Source organism: Mustela putorius, unplaced genomic scaffold (assembly GCF_011764305.1).
Source record: "Mustela putorius furo isolate JIRA1106 unplaced genomic scaffold, ASM1176430v1.1 tig00000139_pilon_pilon_pilon, whole genome shotgun sequence".
Classification (NCBI taxonomy): Eukaryota; Metazoa; Chordata; class Mammalia; order Carnivora; family Mustelidae; genus Mustela; species Mustela putorius.
Window position 1 is genome coordinate 9,129,068 of NW_025421293.1, and position 18,726 is coordinate 9,147,793.

An 18,726-nucleotide genomic window follows, 5' to 3' on the forward strand; every position below is an offset into this window, starting at 1 on the left:
AGACATGAGTTGTTCAAATCAAAGAATGAGAGTATGATAGAGTCTGGGCAGGGGGCTGGGGGGGGCGGGGGGCAAAACACCCTAAGTACTCCTTGTTTGTTAGCACCACTGAGTACATGGTCATATGTCACAAGGATTCTCCTTAGAGGGATGGCATATGGGGCTTTGCAAGTTCAGGATCAGCAGTATTTTTGCAGTGAAATAATTAAAACCCTGACTTCAGGGTCTGTTGGGGCCTGAAGACTCCCTGGTTGAAGCTTTTCCTTTGGTAGGTGGAGAGCGTTCTTTGGCCACTACCTTTGGTAGGTGGAGAGCGTACAGTATCCAAATGAACAGAGAGATGTGAGTTAGCCAGATGTGAGTTGAGGGGCTGTATGAGGGAAGAAGGGAGGCATGGGTCCCATCCCCCATTCCCTATAGCCTCTGCCTGGTCTGGATCTCCCAGCAGGACCAGCCAATCATGGAGGGAGAAAACCACACAAGCATCTCTGAGTTCATCCTCCTAGGGCTCTCCAGCCAGCCTGAAAGGCAGGAGCTGATCTTTGGGCTCTTCCTTGTCATGTACCTGGTCGGGGCAGCTGGGAACTTGCTCATCATCCTGGCCATTGGCTCAGACTCCCACCTCCACACGCCCATGTACTTCTTCCTCAGCAACCTTTCCCTGGTGGATTTCTGCTTCATCTCTGCCACAGTCCCCAAGATGCTTGTGAACATTCAGATGCAGACTCGGTCCATTTCCTATGGCGGCTGCCTAACTCAGATCTACTTCTGCATTTTGCTTGCCAACATGGACAACTTTCTCCTGACAGCAATGGCTTATGACCGCTACGTGGCCATCTGTCACCCCCTGCACTACTCCACCATGATGAGTCTGCAAATCTGTGCCCTGATGCTAGGAAGCTCCTGGCTCATTGCCAGCCTCCACTCCCTGCTACATACTGTCCTCATGGCCCGGCTGGAGTTCTGTGCCAGCAACGCCATCCCTTACTTCTTCTGTGACCTCATTCCCCTGCTCCAGCTCTCCTGTTCTAACACCCAGCTCAACCAGCTCATGATTCTGCTGGTGGGGGGCTTGATTGTCCTCATCCCCTTTCTTGGCATTCTCATGTCCTACACCCGCATTGTATCTGCTGTGCTCAAGGTCCCATCTGCCCGAGGCAAACAAAAGGCCTTTTCCACCTGTGGCTCTCACCTCACTGTAGTCCTCCTCTTCTACGGGACCATTACAGGGGTCTACCTGAATCCCTCGTCCTCCCACTCAGCTGATAAGGAATCATTGGCTTCAGTGATGTATATGGTGGTCACACCCATGCTGAATCCCTTCATCTACTGCCTGAGGAACAAGGACATGAAGGGAGCCCTAAGAAAACTATTTGGAGTGAAGGCTTTATCCTGTGGGCTACGATAGCAAAGACCCCTTTCAGGGTCTTTGTTCTGGGAATGGGATAACCAGGGGAAGGCTCTACATACAGAAGACTTAAAGAACACAGACCTCATTGTCTTGGGTTACCATGGCCAGGGAGTCTTCTCATTACTCCATAAATAATTTCCAGGTCCCTTCTTGGGCCCTCGCACAGACTGCTGAGGGGCATAAACTCTCACCTAAAGGCAGAACCAAAAAAAAAAAGCAGATGCAAATTAGCTTTATCTGCAGACCTTCTAGAGAGGGTACAAGAGGAAAAGGTGAACTCATAGGAATCTATGGCCTGTGCTAATAGCCTGTGACAAAGGGATGACCTCTGAGAGCCCCATGCACCCCCAGTTCCTCAAATCCTTAACCCTCATGCATCCCAATTTCTAAACTCCTCTGCTACACCCTCTTCCTCAACCAACATCCCCACATTCTGGGTTGAATCTATCTCTGGGGACAGACTTGATTGTCCTCAAAGCCATCCCACTCCTGGCCTTGGATGCTGCCAGGTGGGGTTCCAAACCCTAGGGACTTGCATCAGGAATGCCTGCAGCTCAGATAAAATACCATACCCTTAATGAAGCCACTTCACATCTCCCCAGGTGAGGGAGAGTATTTTCTCTCCCCTGGAATGCCATATAATTTTAATTCTGTTCAACACTTCATACCTGGCTCCTCATGATTCATGTTCACCACAACTCCACTCCAAGCAGGAAGGTTGGGTCCTTTTTAAATTTCATAAAAGGTCCTGTTCGTCTTAAGAAAAGCATCCTCAAAAGACTCCATCACAGTGCTCGGTTTAAAATAAGGACTCAATAAAAGTACGCTGTTAATAAATGCTAATGACGACCATGATAATGGCAGCACACACTGCAAATAAAACAAAACAAAACAAAAAACCACTTACGTCCTCTCTCCCCATGATTTAGTCTTAACCAATACCTTTTATATCTCCCCTTCCAAGGAAAAAGAGCTACCAATCCAGCTGGTCAGAACCTAAAGAGTTCAATGGTGCATATTTTATGAAGGTTAGTGCGCCCTTCATCCAGGGATGAAGCCCCCTTCCTTCCAGCCTGCCCCTGGTTAGTCCTCTTCTATTCCTGGTCTCCTTGGTGTCCCCATTTTGGGCCCAGCCACCTCTCTCTATAATACACCAGGGCTAAGCACGCAGATCCTCAATTCAGACTTGGGGCTCAAAGTGAGAAGAGGGTAGGCCCAGACTATTTTCCAGCTCACCTTTGACCAGTGAGTTCACAGTGGAGGTTATTGCTTGTAACTCAGACACTAACAAAGTGGCACTCTGGCTCAAAGTTTGCTATTTTTTTTTGAGCATATTGTTTCCTTAGAAGCCCTCAGGAGTTAGGATGATTGGCAGGGCAAGATATAGGCTTTCCTGGGCCTCTGACCATAAAACCACAACAACACCAACAAAATCTCACCTCAAACCTATAAAAAAGATGTGAAGAAAAGTTGACATCAACCACCCTCCCAGAGTAGGCTGCATATACCCGATCCCATGAATGTACCAGAACATTAATTTTTTAAAAATATGTATTCAAGAAAGGAAGAAAATAGCTCCATTATCCACATTTTAAAATATCACTATTAAGTACCACTAGTAATAAAGTGGAAGTATCTTCAAGAATAATGAGAATAATAATAATAATAATAAAGAATAAGGAGAATAGTAAATATTAACGATACGGCACTTTCCAAGTCACATATGATCCTTTTGATGAGGGAGCAGGAGGCTGGCTGAGGACAAAGCAAAAGCTGGCGCCTTGCACCCCCTCTTCACCCGCTCCCCTCCATATGTGTAGCATTCCTCAGGCACCCCTGACTGCCATAAAACGATAAATAGTTAACTTGCAGGGATCGCAATCCTGCAGAACAGGAATCTCCCTTGCTCTACAAGATGTCCTAGAGACCTATACAGGGAGGTTACCTTATCAATAGCACAAATTTCCAGAGGCAAATAACTCTTGGTTCCTGAAGCCCTAATGTCCCCCTCCCACCATAAACTGGAGGAGACTGGGGTAGAAGGGAATGTAAATGATAGCCGGATCATAATGCCCCACCAAGAATCTCCCAATTATCTTGATGTTAATGCCTGACCTAAAGACGACATTGATCAGGCCATAAGGGCAAAGAATCCCCCCCCCCCGGCACCTTGTAGGCCCTCCCTAACATGTGAGAACTCTGTTGAAACCTCCCATCCCTTCACCACCTCCCCCCAACCGTGGGGTATATAACATGCCCACCTTCACAACCCAGGGCAGCAGCAGCTCTTCCTGCCCACGGGTCCTGTCCCCGTGCTTTAATAAACCACCATTTTGCACCAATGACGTCTTAAGAATTCTTTCTTTAGTCGTCGCCTCCGAACCTCCTCACCCCACCGAACCTGACTTAGGTTCTGGGACTTCATCATTTTTGGCGAGCCAGGCAGGAGGTTTGTGAGTCTTTACATTTGGACTCTGAGCTTCGGTGCAAAATTGGTGAGTACCTTCTCTCCTTTTCCTGTACTCTCATTCCAGGGCTTTTTCAAGGAGTATGGTCTTATTGGAACACTTGCATGTCAATTGCTCAGGCTGTAATCCTCTAGCCCGTGGCTACTCCACGGGGAGGAGAGCGTCTGCCTTTTGGCTGTAAGCTAGTACCCTGGCCCGAATGGCAATAAGACCCAGAAACTTGATGGCCTCTCTTTATTCCTGTTCTTATAGAAAGTTGTCTCTCTTGGGCACGGGACAGCCACCTAAGTCACCAGGACGGCTGCCAATCTTAAGACTCCCGTGTGAGGTTTCCTCCTGATTGATCTAATGTGATCCCCTCCACATGCCCGGTCTAGCCACTTCTGGCCGCGGGACCTCCACTGGGAGCCGGCCGAAACCAGTACCCGATTGAATTAAAACGCAACCGGGGACCGTTTCCTAGGGAAGTTGGCTGCAAGGACCACATGTGTTGGAATGTCGCATAGACCATGATGGATTTCAATCTTTACTGTTTCTCGTCAGTGTCTTCTGCAAACCGCCTAAAGCTATGAAATTGAGTAATTTCCCCTTGCCAAAACTTCTCTAGCATTTCCATGGGTTAATATGGCAAAACAGTATGCAGTCTTCAGGACATACGATAGCATGGCACAAGCGTTTTAGTCCATTCACCAGGCACCCATCAGCAGCCTAGGATGCGATGGGGAAGTGGAGGGACGCCGGCACCCCTCCAGGGCCTTTTATGGCAGGAATGCCTTCCCAGGGAAGGCAGGATGGTGATCAATAGCGATATCTTGAGGGACGCCTCTGGTCGCTTTTGACACACAGGAACCTCTGACATATGCTGCGTGGGACGCTACCCAGGAGTCAGGGGGGATTTGGTAATGGACCTTCTTTACTTTTATGGAAGCATGGCCCCTCAGTAGGCTTCTTAAGTTCCCAAGGACTCTACCTTGGGGTGCCTTTTAACCCACTGGAAATAATTTGGATTGCAAAACTTAGGAAAGGACCGAGCTCCTGTAACACTGCATGGCCTCAGTGGGATCTATCAGTTAGATCTCCTCTGCAGGAAGCAGGGCAAATGGACCTAGGGTGCCTGCATTGCTCATACCTAGGCCTTCATTGCTCTGCACCAGGACCCCAGACTAAGGGGCTTTTGCGGAATGTGTTTGCCCAAATGAGTCATCTAGTAAACATTCTCCTGACATATTGGATGGTAATTACGTAAATAAGCCTTCTTCTAGTAAACCCAGGTTGCTGGGCCATCCCTAGCAAAGGGGATTCTGGCTTTATTTCTCTCTGTTACTCCTAATAGATGTGGGGGATTCTCCCTCACTCACGTCCCGCATTAATGGCTATAACTGGAGCCAACTGGGGTTGGTCTAACTCGAGACAGAGACTATAAGGAATATTCCCAAGCAGCTGCCGAAACTCTCTTTGTTTCGGGGAAGTTTCCCTGTGTTCTCTGGCCTGACTTGGACTGCCTAACCCCTCCCCCCTTGCTGGTGGGAAAGCATGGCGTCTGCTCCTCTGTTGGGGCTTATGAGCTCTAAAACCGGGAATCCCTTCTCTGCCTCCTGGCAGCACTTTGTTTCCTCTGTTTTCCCCTTCTGTTTCTGCACCAAGGCGCGTGCAACCTGCATGACTAGCCTCTAGATCATGCACCACGGCTCCTTCTCTCTTCACTGTCAAGGAGCAAGAAGAACACCCCCACTCCAGATCTTCCCACGCATGTCTCAGGTAAACATTCAAAGTGGAGTGGGCCCAGGTGGAACGTAAATCAGTATTGGAACTAAGTTAAGTTTGTTGGTTTAATTAAGATAGATGCATCTTTGAAGTTAACAGCAGTAAATGTGAAGTTTTATTCTATAAAAGTTTACTGAAGGTCAGATAAGCTTGTGTTACTTGTTAAAATTTGTTAGCAAAGAAATGACTAAACTGATGGTTAATTGTCTGTCTCAAAGTTCTAATGGGTAATTGTTGAAGTAGCTTTCAAAGTCTTTGGTAACCTGAAAGTTTTAAAGTTTTGCTTGGATGACAAATGGAATTAAATTGTGGACATCTAGGTCTTAACCAAACAGGATAAAATGCTAAGTCGTTAATTACTGAATGTAGGTTTGTGCTTTTGACTTCTTACTGCAAAGAAACTAAGAGTATTTAAATCTGCTGGTAGACTTGTTTTCCACGTAACTGATTCATAAATTGCCACCTGAAGAATTCTGTTGTAACAGTTCACAATTGGTTAATAACTAAAGGTGTTTCTAAGAATACGAAGTTCTGCTTAGTGTAACTAAGACTGATGGAAATAAAGGGAAACTGTATGTAGGAAAGTAGGAGATATGTAAGAAAGATTTAAGGAATGGGAATACATTTTGTTGAAGGTAAAGGAAGGTAATTTTGTCCTAAATGAGATGGTTGTTTAGAAGGAAATGGCTTGGGACAAAACCTGAATGCAAAGGAAAGTTGTAGAAGGTTTGTGAAGGGAAATCTTCAGAAAAGGAATTTTAGCTATGGTCAAGAATGGATTAAGATTGAAATGAATGGGTTTTAAAGGTACATTGGTACAAGACTGGAATTCTCTGTTCAAAAGGACAATGTTTTCTTAGATCAATTGATCTGCTGTTAAGAAAATGTAAATGGTTTTCTCTTTGCCTGCCCAGAAACACGAGTTTCTATGTTTTGTTTATCAGGTGTTTAACATTCCTAATTATATTTAGGCATGTGCTTCAAAACTTTCTAAGATCTTAGCAAATGTTGACAAGATTTAAATTGTAAATCTCTTTAACTCAGGCTTTTCCTTGGTATGTGAAGTTGCTCATGAAGTACTACTGAACCAGTGACAAACCTTGGGTTACATTTGGGAAAATGCTATAACTCTTCTAGAGATTCTACGCACTTCCTAAAGTTTTAACGTTTTGAGAGATCATCGCTTGATACTGTAATTGTGGAAATGTTATGTATCACAGAAATAACCTGATTTCCTTGCAGCTAAATTGTAAACTCCCCGTGTCCCTTTAGCTCTAACCATATCCATTCTGAGTTTTTGTCATTTATAATTGTTTTAATTCTCTTGTAAAATGAGTTTTATCTTCAAGTAGATTCCTATAAAGGAATTTCAGGACAAATACAGATGTTTGATATGCTTGAAAATCCTAAAAGTGAAATGGGTAAGAATTTCCAGAACTGACTAAAGCAGCATTCACCAGAATTAGTTAACATGGGACTAAATGAACTAAAAGATTATAGTGTTGTGTCTCTTAATGTTTTGTCTTACTTTAAACATTGCTGGTTCTCTCTAATGTTTGCTCTTCCAGACTAGGGATACTTCCTCCTAGTTATCTGTAATTTACAGAGATGTAAAAGTATTGATTTGCAAACAAATCAAAGCATTCAACTTTTCTCTCTATCTGAACCCTCTGAAACCAAAAGTTCTCAGTTAAGCATCCTTCCATGGCAATCGGTCATTTGCATGAGTTCAATAAGAATCTGTTCTCCTTATAACAGGAAAGAATTGGAAACACGGGTTATTTTACCAAGGCTTTGACTGGGATGTCATATTTGAAAAGACTCAGATATGACCAGACAGTTTAAAGGAACTAAGGTTGACTTTATGAAACCTGGAGCCATAAAGCCCCTTGGGACTGTTGGCCTGATACCTTGCTTACAGAGTTCCCAGCAGCCCCACCAGGTGAGTAAAGAATGTCACTCCTTGGTAGGTGCAGTCTCGGGAAGAGGAATTCGCCCAAAGGTATTGCAGGCATGCCTGATGGCAAGTACAGGGCTTGGCTTCTGGCCCGGAGAGGCTACTAAAAGTTCAACCTAGAGATTCCTTATACAAAGTCCCAGCAAAGCAGATTCTAAAAGATCTATTGATCACAGTCACTGTTCTTGCTGAGCTTATGTAAATAATGGGCCAAGTTTGTTAAAACTGGACCTGTGTCACAAGTGAATTAGTCCTGATTTGGCTATCTCTGTAAATGAGGGTTATTTTAGAGAGAAAAATTATGTTTTAGTAACACGCCTTTATGGATGTTAAATTCTAGATTTGATTGTCTTTAAATGCTTGTTTACCTAAGCTAAACAATTTGAGGTAAACTTCAGAGAAGTTACACAATAGCTCATTTAGATCGTCTTCTTGCTTTTTTATTTTGTGGGGATATTAGCAGACCCCACGGCACATGATTAAACAACTGGAAAAATGGGATTGATTCCCCTGCAATGGTATAACTTAACTAACACCTTATGTGTGGCTGGGATAATGAATTGCCTAAAAGCCACTATACCACACTCCATAGGATTAACTATGGACTTGTGGAGATAATGGATGACCCCACTTTCTTTATGAGTGGATTGGATGATGCATGGGGGACTCCCCTTATCTCGACAAGTTTTCTCACTTGCCAGTGATCCTCTGTAATCAGGATATTGTTAAAGCTGGACCACTCAAAGGTCTTCTTATTGGTTTTATCCCTCAGTCATACTTATCCTAGAGGCCACCTCTGTTGAGGTGCAATTGCAAATAGATGCTTTAGCTAAGCATGGAACAGCCCTCCTATAAAAGAGCCTCAAAGCTCACTATGGGACAGTCCTTGACTGTAATGATGTCACATCAGGTCCAGATTTGTCTTAGAAGCCAAAGGCCACCAATGGATAATGGAGGCCAACTAATTAAATATTGGGCCATACTTACAGATATGCCAGAAATAATACTTAAAATTTGTCAAACTTTAAACCTAGTTACCTGTATGCCTGAACCTGACCTGTACTTCTTTCTCTATAGAGCAAAAAAGGTTGTTGATCTTGCTTACTCTATTTGTCCAGATTTAAGATGCCCCTGTTAAAAATATGAATGACAGTTGGTTTTCTGATGACAGTAGTTTTCATAGAAAAAAATAAGAAAAGCTAGGTGTGCCATAGTGCTCACTAGCACTTTGCAATTGCCAAAGTCTAAGAATTAACATTTATACTGACTCCAAATATGCTTTCCTGGTACTACATGCCCATGGAGCTATTTGGAAGGAAAGGGGATTGCTATCAAGCCATAACTCCCCGATCAAATATGGGCCTAAGTTCCAAAACCCTCCTTATCGCTATACTGAAGATGGCATATATCAGATCCGAGATACATATTTGTGGTTCACACCCACGATTGGACAGCTCAGTTAAAAGGCAGTTTTATGCTGGGAACAAAAGAATCATACGAGTGGTACTTGGGCAAATAACACACGATATCTGGGATGGCTATCACTAGAAGTGTGTTCCCAAGTTATAGTACTCCAGGCTACTGACTGGTTTGCTACTGACTGGGCAAGGCGACCTGGCACTAGATGGCCAGCTCCAAACAGAACCCACTGGATATGTGGAACCAACCTGTGGCCCTGGCTTCCTCCAGGGTGGATAGGTCGCTGTACTTTAGGATTTGCCTGGATTCATGGGCGCATTACTAAAACCATTACAACTCCAGCTAATCTCCCCAACTTGAAACAAAGATGGACACGATCTGTTTTTAAATGGTATGATTACTTAGCATCCATTTTTGTTCCATCTGCGGGACTAGAGGATGTCATGTGGCATGTAGAAGCCCTTAATAAATATACTACAAAGGCACTCAATGACTCACTGAACAGCATCTCCCTACTTAATACCGAAGTCTCACAAATACGCAAGGCAGTCCTACAAAACAGGATGGCCTTAGAAGTCCTGACAGCAGCCCAGGGTGGCACATGTGCAATCATCAAAACAGAATGTTGTGTGTACATTCCAGACTATCACAAAAATGTCACAGGAATAATAAAGGATATGAACACCCAGATTAAGGCCCTACAAGATCCCTCTCTCTCTCTCAGTAAATGGTTAAGTTCCTAATTTGAAGGAGGACTATGGCCGAATCTCCTTTGCGGGCTTCTTATTCTTATTGCCTTATTAATCCTAATATGTTGCTTTGTTCCATGTTTCTCTACTTGGTGCCGAGACTCCATTGCTACAATGACTTCACCACGACAGATGATCCTTACCACGCGCAAAGACACTCCTTCACTGTCAGCGCTGGATTCAGCTGCCTCCACCTTTCGTAACTCCCCTATACGTTCCTACCCTGATCAATATTGACCCGAGCAGGTAGGGACAGCTCTACACCCCTATTCAGCACAAAGAAGTTACAGAAGATGAGACCTTCCACCTTCAACCACCTTAAAGATTTAAGGGTCAAAATTGTTCAGGGGGGAATGATGAGGGAGCAGGAGGCTGGCTGAGGACAAAGCAAAAGCTGGCGCCCTGCACCCCGTCTTCGCCCGCTCCCCTCCATATGTGTAGCATTCCTCAGGCACTCCTGACTGCCATAAAATAAATAGTTAACTTGCTGAGATCACAATCCTACAAGACAGGAGTCTCCCTTGGTTTGCAAATGTCCTTGAGATTACAACAAAGAAGTTACCTTATCAATAAGCCCATTTTCCAAAGACACAGAACTCAGTTCCTCAAGCCTAATGTCACCCTCCCCTCCATGAAAAACCGAAGGAGGCGGAGGTAGAAGGAAAAGTAAATAAAGTTAAATTTCTTCTAAACCTAAATCTCATTAACAAGGATGCTTGATAGCAGGAATGTAACATTCCACCAGACTCCCAATTGTCTTTAAACCTAAATCTCATTAACAGGGATGCTTGATAGCAGGAATGGAACATTCCACCAGGAGACTCTCAATTGTCTTTACTTGATAGTAACTAAGCCTTCAATATTCTGATAGTATTCTTTGCCCCAATAGCCCTTTGTCCTCACCTGCCCAACTCCTGCGTATATAACCAACCACCCCTCACAACCCGGGGCAGCAGCAGCTCTTCCTGCCCACGGGTCCTGTCCCCGTGCTTTAATAAACCACCATTTTGCACCAATGACGTCTTAAGAATTCTTTCTTTAGTCGTCGGCTCCGAACCTCCTCACCCCACCAAACCTGACTTAGGTTCTGGGACTTCATCAGCGATATCTTGAGGGACGCCTCTGGTCGCTTTTGACACACAGGAACCTCTGACATATCCTGCGTGGGACGCTACCCAGGAGTCAGGGGGGATTTGGTAATGGACCTTCATTACTTTTCTGGAAGCATGGCCTCAGTAGGCTTCTTCAGTTCCCAAGGACTCTACCTTGGGGTGCCTTTTAACCCACTGGAAATAATTTGGATTGCAAAACTTAGGAAAGGACTGAGCTCCTGTAACACTGCATGGCCTCAGTGGGATCTATCAGTTAGATCTCCTCTGCAGGAAACAGGGCAAAAGGACCTAGGATACATTCACTGCTCATACCTAGGCCTTCATTGCTCTACACCAGGACCCCAGACTAAGGGGCTTTTGCGGAATGTGTTTGCCCAAATGAGTCAGCTAGTAAACGTTCTCCTGACATATTGGATGGTAATTACGTAAATAAGCCTTCTTCTAGTAAACCCAGGTTGCTGGGCCATCCCTAGCAAAGTGGACTCTGGCTTTATTTCTCTCTGTTTCTCCTAATAGATGTGGGGGATTCTCCCTCACTCACTTCCCGTGTTAATGGCTATAACTGGAGCCAACTGGGGTTGGTCTAACTCGAGACAGAGACCATAAGAAATATTCCCAAGCAGCTGCCGAAACTCTCTTTGTTTCGGGGAAGTTTCCCTGTGTTCTCTGGCCTGACTTGGACTGCCTAACCCCTTCCCCCTTGCTGGTGGGAAAGCATGGCGTCTGCTCCTCTGTTGGGGCTTATGAGCTCTAAAACCGGGAATCCCTTCTCTGCCTCCTGGCAGCACTTTGTTTCTTCTGTTTCCCCCTTACGTGTTTCTGTACCAACGTGTGTGCAGCCTGCATGACTGGCCTCTAGATCATGCACCACAGCTCCTTCTCTCTCCACTGTAAAGGAGCAAGAAGAGCACCCCTGGACCTAACACTCCCCACTCCAGATCTTCCCACGCATGTCTCAGGTAAACATTCAAAGTGGAGTGGGCCCAGGTGGAACATAAATCACTATTGGAACTAAGTTAAGTTTGTTGGTTTAATTAAGACCTGTCTTTTAAGTTAACAGCAGTAAATGTGAAGCTTTTATTCTATCAAAGTTTACTGAAGGTCAAATAAGCTTGTGTTACTTGTTAAAATTTGTTAGCAAAGAAATGACTAAACTGATGGTTAATTGTCTGTCTCAAAGTTCTAATGGGTAATTGTTGAAGTAGCTTTCAAAGTCTTTGGTAACCTGAAAGTTTTAAAGTTTTGCTTGGATGACAAGTGGAATTAAATTGTGGACATCTAGGTCTTAACCAAACAGGATAAAATGCTAAGTCGTTAATTACTGAATGTAGGTTTGTGCTTTTGACTTCTTACTGCAAAGAAACTAAGAGTATTTAAATCTGCTGGTAGACTTGTTTTCCACGTAACTGATTCATAAATTGCCACCTGAAGAATTCTGTTGTAACAGTTCACAATTGGTTAATAACTAAAGGTGTTTCTAAGAATACGAAGTTCTGCTTAGTGTAACTAAGACTGATGGAAATAAAGGGAAACTGTATGTAGGAAAGTAGGAGATATGTAAGAAAGATTTAAGGAATGGGAATACATTTTGTTGAAGGTAAAGGAAGGTAATTTTGTCCTAAATGAGATGGTTGTTTAGAAGGAAATGGCTTGGGACAAAACCTGAATGCAAAGGAAAGTTGTAGAAGGTTTGTGAAGGGAAATCTTCAGAAAAGGAATTTTAGCTATGGTCAAGAATGGATTAAGATTGAAATGAATGGGTTTTAAAGGTACATTGGTACAAGACTGGAATTCTCTGTTCAAAAGGACAATGTTTTCTTAGATCAATTGATCTGCTGTTAAGAAAATGTAAATGGTTTTCTCTTTGCCTGCCCAGAAACACGAGTTTCTATGTTTTGTTTATCAGGTGTTTAACATTCCTAATTATATTTAGGCATGTGCTTCAAAACTTTCTAAGATCTTAGCAAATGTTGACAAGATTTAAATTGTAAATCTCTTTAACTCAGGCTTTTCCTTGGTATGTGAAGTTGCTCATGAAGTACTACTGAACCAGTGACAAACCTTGGGTTACATTTGGGAAAATGCTATAACTCTTCTAGAGATTCTACGCACTTCCTAAAGTTTTAACGTTTTGAGAGATCACCGCTTGATACTGTAATTATGGAAATGTTATGTGTCACAGAAATTGTAACCTGATTTCCTTGCAGCTAAATTGTAAACTCCCATGTCTCTTTAGCTCTAACCATATCCATTCTGAGTTTTTGTCATTTATAATTGTTTTAATTCTCTTGTAAAATGAGTTTTATCTTCAAGGATATTCCTATAAAGGACTTTCAGGACAAATACAGATATTTGATAAGCTTGAAAATCCTAAAACTGAAATGGGTAAGAATTTCCAGAACTGACTAAAGCCGCATTCACCAGAATTAGTAACATGGGACTAAATGAACTAAAAGATTATAGTGTTGTGTCTCTTAATGTTTTGTCTTACTTTAAACATTGCTGGTTCTCTCTACTGTTTGCTCTTCCAGACTAGGGATACTCCCTCCTAGTTATCTATAACTTATAGAGATGTAAAAGTGCTCATTTGTAAAAGTGCTCAAAGCATTCACCTTTTCTCTTTATCTGAACCCTCTGAAACCAAAAGGTCTCAGTAAGTGTTCTTTCTTCCATGGCAATCAGTCATTTGCATAAGTTCAATAAGAATCTGTTCTCCTTGTAACAGGAAAGAATTGGAAACACGGGTTATTTTACCAAGGCTTTGACTGGGATGTCATATTTGAAAAGACTCAGATATGACCAGACAGTTTAAAGGAACTAAGGTTGACTTTATGAAACCTGGAGCCATAAAGCCCCTTGGGACTGTTGGCCTGATACCTTGCTTACAGAGTTCCCAGCAGCCTCACCAGGTGAGTAAAGAATGTCACTCCTTGGTAGGTGCAATCTCGGGAAGAGGAATTCGCCCAAAGGTATTGCAGGCATGCCTGATGGCAAGTACAGGGCTTGGCTTTTGGCCCGGAAAGGCTACTAAAAGTTCAACCTAGAGATTCCTTATACAAAGTCCCAGCAAAGCAGATTCTAAAAGATCTATTGATCACACTCACTGTTCTTGCTGAGCTTATGTAAATAATGGGCCAAGTTTGTTAAAACTGGACCTGTGTCACAAGTGAATTAGTCCTGATTTGGCTATCACTGGAAATGAGGGTTATTTTAGAGAGAAAAATTATGTTTTAGTAACACCTTTATGGATGTTGAATTCTAGATTTGATTGTCTTTAAATGTTTGTTTACCTAAGCTAAACAATTTGAGGTAAACTTCAGAGAAGTTGCACAATAGCTTCTTTAGTCGATCTTACTGTTTTGTGGGGATATTAGCAGACCCCACGGCACATGATTAAACAACTGGGATAATGAAATTGCCTAAAAGCTGGCGCCTTGCACCCCCTCTTCACCCGCTCCCCTCCATATGTGTAGCATTCCTCAGGCACCCCTGACTGCCATAAAACGATAAATAGTTAACTTGCAGGGATCGCAATCCTGCAGAACAGGAATCTCCCTTGCTCTACAAGATGTCCTAGAGACCTAAACAGGGAGGTTACCTTATCAATAACACAAATTTCCAGAGGCAAATAACTCTTGGTTCCTGAAGCCCTAATGTCCCCCTCCCACCATAAACTGGAGGAGACTGGGGTAGAAGGGAATGTAAATGATAGCCGGATCATAATGCCCCACCAAGAATCTCCCAATTATCTTGATGTTAATGCCTGACCTAAAGAAGACATTGATCAGGCCATAAGGGCAAAGACTCACCCCCCCACACACACCTTGTAGGCCCTCCCTAACATGTGAGAACTCTGTTGAAACCTCCCATCCCTTCACCACCTCCCCCCAACCGTGGGGTATATAACATGCCCACCCTCACAACCCAGGGCAGCAGCAGCTCTTCCTGCCCACGGGTCCTGTCCCCGTGCTTTAATAAACCACCATTTTGCACCAATGACGTCTTAAGAATTCTTTCTTTAGTCGTCGGCTCCGAACCTCCTCACCCCACCGAACCTGACTTAGGTTCTGGGACTTCATCACTTTCATCCAATACCTTCTCATTCCCCCTGGATGCCTTTCCACACCAGCGGACCACAGCTACATCTGGTTAACACATACAGTTTGAACTCAAGTGACAATTCCGTACCAGTTACTATATTCTGGGCACTGGGGATATATCAGCAAACAAAACAAAGTTTCTAATTTCATGGACCTGATGTTCCAAGACATAGGGAGGAAATAGGGAGGGAAAAAAAAGACTATATATATATATTCAGAAAGCTCTAAGTGCTATAAAGAAAAATATATCTAAGTCAGGGAGTAGTGATTGATAAGGAATGTAACTGTGGAACTGTGGCAGGGTCATGCTTCAAAGGTCTGTTGTGGAAAAACAAACCACCCAAACTTAGTGGCATAAAATAATAGCAATCATTGGGGCATCTGGCTAACTCAGTAGGTGGAGCAAGGGACTCCTAATCTCAGAGTCATGAGGTCAAACTCTGTGTTGGGCGAGGAGTGAAAATAAAGGTAATAATAAAACAATAAAAAATAAATAATGCTTACCTAACCAGGGCTATTACAGAGATCAAGCAAATTCTTATATATAAAATACCTGTAATAGCTAGCAGACACTCAATAAATATTAGTTAACAATTTTTTAAAAATAACAGCAATCACTTAAATTTTTTAATTTTTTAAAGATTTTTATCTCTTCTTTTGTCAGGGAGAGAGAGAGAGAGCACAGGCAGAGTGGAAGAGGGAGAACAGGCTCCTCACTGAGCAAGGAGCCTGATGCAGGACTCAGTCTCAGGACTACAGGATCGTGACCTGACGCTTAACTGACTGAGCCACCCAAGCATCCCAGCAATCATTTATCTCTTATCTTTCTGGAGTGACTGTGTTGGGCGAGGCAATGCTCCTTCAGGGTTTGTCATGTGGTTGCAGACAAAGAGGTTTGGGTGGGAGTTACCCTGAAGGATTATGCATCTAATGGTCTTTGCTGGCTGTCAATGAGGACCACAGTTGGGGCTGTCTTTGTTGGAATATCTCATGGCTTATTGGTGGATAAGGGGGTTCCTTATCTGGGTGGACATGGGCTTCCTCACAGCATGATAGCTCTGTCCCAGGGGCAAACATTCCAAGTACTTTTCATGACCCAGCCTGAAGAGGAACAGTATCACTGCCTTCATATTTTATTTGTTAAAAGTGAGTCACTATGGCCAGACAATATTCAAGGGAAAGGGAATTAGACTTTAACTCTTGATGGGAAGAATGTCAAAGAATTTGGAGACATGCTTTAAAAATGTCACAGGTAGTTAGGGAAGGTCTCTCAAAACAAAAACTCACATAAAGAGAGAAATAAAGTCATAAAAGGTCTTAAGAAAATAGGTTCCAGACACAGGGAACAAGAGCACAGCCCCTAAGAAAGAGTGTTCTTGGCATGCTGGCGAACATGCTCCAGTAAGAACTGTTAGCTAAGTAAAGTTTTTGACTTTTACTCTGAGAAGAGAAGCCTTTGGAAAGTTCTGAGCAGAGATGTGAGATAATCTTATTTGTATTTCCTAAAGTTCTTTTATGATGAAGAAACTACAGAGTGGAAAGAAAAGCATCAGTTCCCTGATAAAACAGTCCAAGAGAGAAGATGGTGACTTGAACCTGAAAGTGCTGGAGGTAATAAGAAGCTGCTTAGCCGTGTGTGGGTTGAAATAGAACTGGTAGAATACTGATGGTTTGGATTCAGGAAATGAGAGAGAAGGCTCTAGGCTTTATGGCCTGAGCAACTAAGGGAATGCAAGGTCTATCCACAAAGATGAGAAGAAGGAAAATAAAAGAGGTTTGGATGGTGGAGAGAAAACAAAGGGTTCGGTTTTGTGTAAGTTTGAGATGCCTATTTGATCTTCAAATGGGTAGCTCTATCTATAAGTTAAAACTCACAGTGGAGTTCTACATCCCCTAGGATGTGGCTTCCCCACCCTCTGCTATGCCACTGAAACAGATCTCACCAATATTACCAATGATTCTCTACGTTGATAAGGCCAGTGGCATGAAGCACATTCCCACTGCTGTGCAGCCATACCACCATCCATCCCCAGAACTCCTCGCTTTCCAAAACTGAAAGTCTGCCCCCATCTAACACTAACTCCCCATTCCTTCTACTCCTGGCACCTGGCAACCACCCTTCTACCTTCTGTCTCTATGAATCTGACTACTTTAGGTACCTCATCTGAGTGGAATCATATAGCATTTGTCCTTCTATTTCAATTACCACAGTGTCTTCAAGTTTCATCTGTGCTGTAGCATGTCAGAATTCCCTTCCTTTTGGGGGCACCTGGGTGGCCCAGTGGGTTAAAGCCTCTGCCTTCGGCTCAAGTCATGATCCCAGGGTCCTGGGATTGAGCCCCGCATTGGGCTCTCTGCTCGGCAGGGAGCCTGCTTCCTCCTCTCTCTCTCTGCCTGCCTCCCTGCCTACTTGTGACCTGTCAAATAAATAAATAAATAAAATATTTTTTTAAAAAAGAACTCCCTCCCTTTTTAAGGCTGAATAACCCATTCTATGAATAAATCACATTTTATCAACTTATCCATTGATGACACATTGGTTGTCTCCACCTTTTGACTATAGTGAATAACAAGGCTATGAGCATAGGTGTATAAATATCTCTTTAAATCCCTGCTTTCAGTTCTTTGGGGTCTGTACCCAGAAGTAGAACTGCTGTGTCATAATAGTAACTCTAGTTTTAATTTCTTGAGGAACCACCAAACTGTCTTTCAAGGCATTTTTTGCATTTAAGATTCCCACCAAAAGTGTACAAGTGTTCCAATTCCTCCATACCCAAACTAAAAGATTTTTTAAAAAATGAAATCTCGGGGCACCTGGGTGGCTCAGTAGGTTAAAGCCTCTGCCTTTGGCTCAGGTCATGATCCCAGAGTTCTGGGATCGAGCCCCACATCGGGCTCTTTGCTCGACAGGGAACCTGCTTCCCTCTCTATCTCTGCCTGTCTCTCTGCCTACTTGTGATCTCTGTCTGTCAAATAAATAAATAAAATCTTTTAAAAAAAAGATTTAAAAAAATGAAATCTCTAGTAAGCATCTTCAGGGAAAAGTTGCACATCTTTGCTATCTGTCTCTAGTTTGGGGTTAATCTTTTTTTTCCTTTTTGCTGTTACACTTAGTAAATTAGGAAAAGAAAATGAAATGCAAGAATATAATACATACTGAGTAAAGATCCAATGTTGAGATAAGGTATTAGTTGTGTGCTGTTATGGAGTTATTCTGACCATGATATGGTCTATACAAGTGGCAGTCTAGGTATGGATCTCCCCTTAGTTGGTGCCTAGAGTCAGCTCCATGTAAACAAATAAGCTGGGTAGGACAATGGAACAGTTTCAATAAAAGGGTGGTAAGGAAATAGATATAAAACTGAGAACAGGGAAAAAAAAAAAAAAACTGAGAACAGGGCACATGGGTGGCTCAGTTGGTTAAACAACTGCCTTCGGCTCAGGTCATGACCCTGGAATCCCAGGATCAAGTCCCACATCAGGCCCTCTGCTCATCAGGGAGCCTGCTTCTCCCTCTGCCCCTCGTCTCTTTCATGCTCGCTCACTCTCTCTCTCAAATAAATAAAATCTTAAAAAAAAAAAAAAAACTGAGAACAGTGCTTGCTTGGACAGCACTTAAAGTGGAACAATACAGAGATTAGCATGGCCCCGTGCAAGGATGAAATGCAAATTCATGAAGTGTTCTATATTTTTGTATGGACTAGTTGAATCACTAGATTATACACCTGAAACTAATGTAACACTGC

General features: G+C 43.1%; 2 protein-coding genes and 1 pseudogene across 2 annotated transcripts in view; 2 read left to right on the top strand and 1 right to left on the bottom strand.

The window, feature by feature from the left end:
• ZSCAN25 (zinc finger and SCAN domain containing 25) overlaps positions 1-18,726 on the bottom strand; it is an 88,531-nt gene that overhangs the window by 48,604 nt on the left and 21,201 nt on the right. Inside the window, exons 7-8 of the transcript XR_006605258.1 lie at positions 2,080-2,281; positions 1,493-1,602 (exon numbers count right to left, since the gene is read on the bottom strand). The gene's annotated coding sequence lies outside the window, so the exon portion shown is untranslated. The remainder of the gene's footprint in view (positions 1-1,492; positions 1,603-2,079; positions 2,282-18,726) is intronic.
• On the top strand, positions 458-1,471 carry LOC106003957 (olfactory receptor 1F12-like). Its single transcript, XM_013047116.2, has one exon. It carries the CDS (start codon positions 461-463, stop codon positions 1,406-1,408), a length of 948 nt encoding a protein of 315 aa, XP_012902570.1. The 5' UTR covers positions 458-460; the 3' UTR covers positions 1,409-1,471.
• LOC123390734 lies at positions 18,577-18,673 on the top strand (annotated as a pseudogene).

Excerpts from the sequence above, each read along its gene's own strand:
- LOC106003957 (XM_013047116.2), top strand. The coding sequence starts at position 461 with ATGGAGGGAGAAAACCACACAAGCATCTCTGAGTTCATCCTCCTAGGG.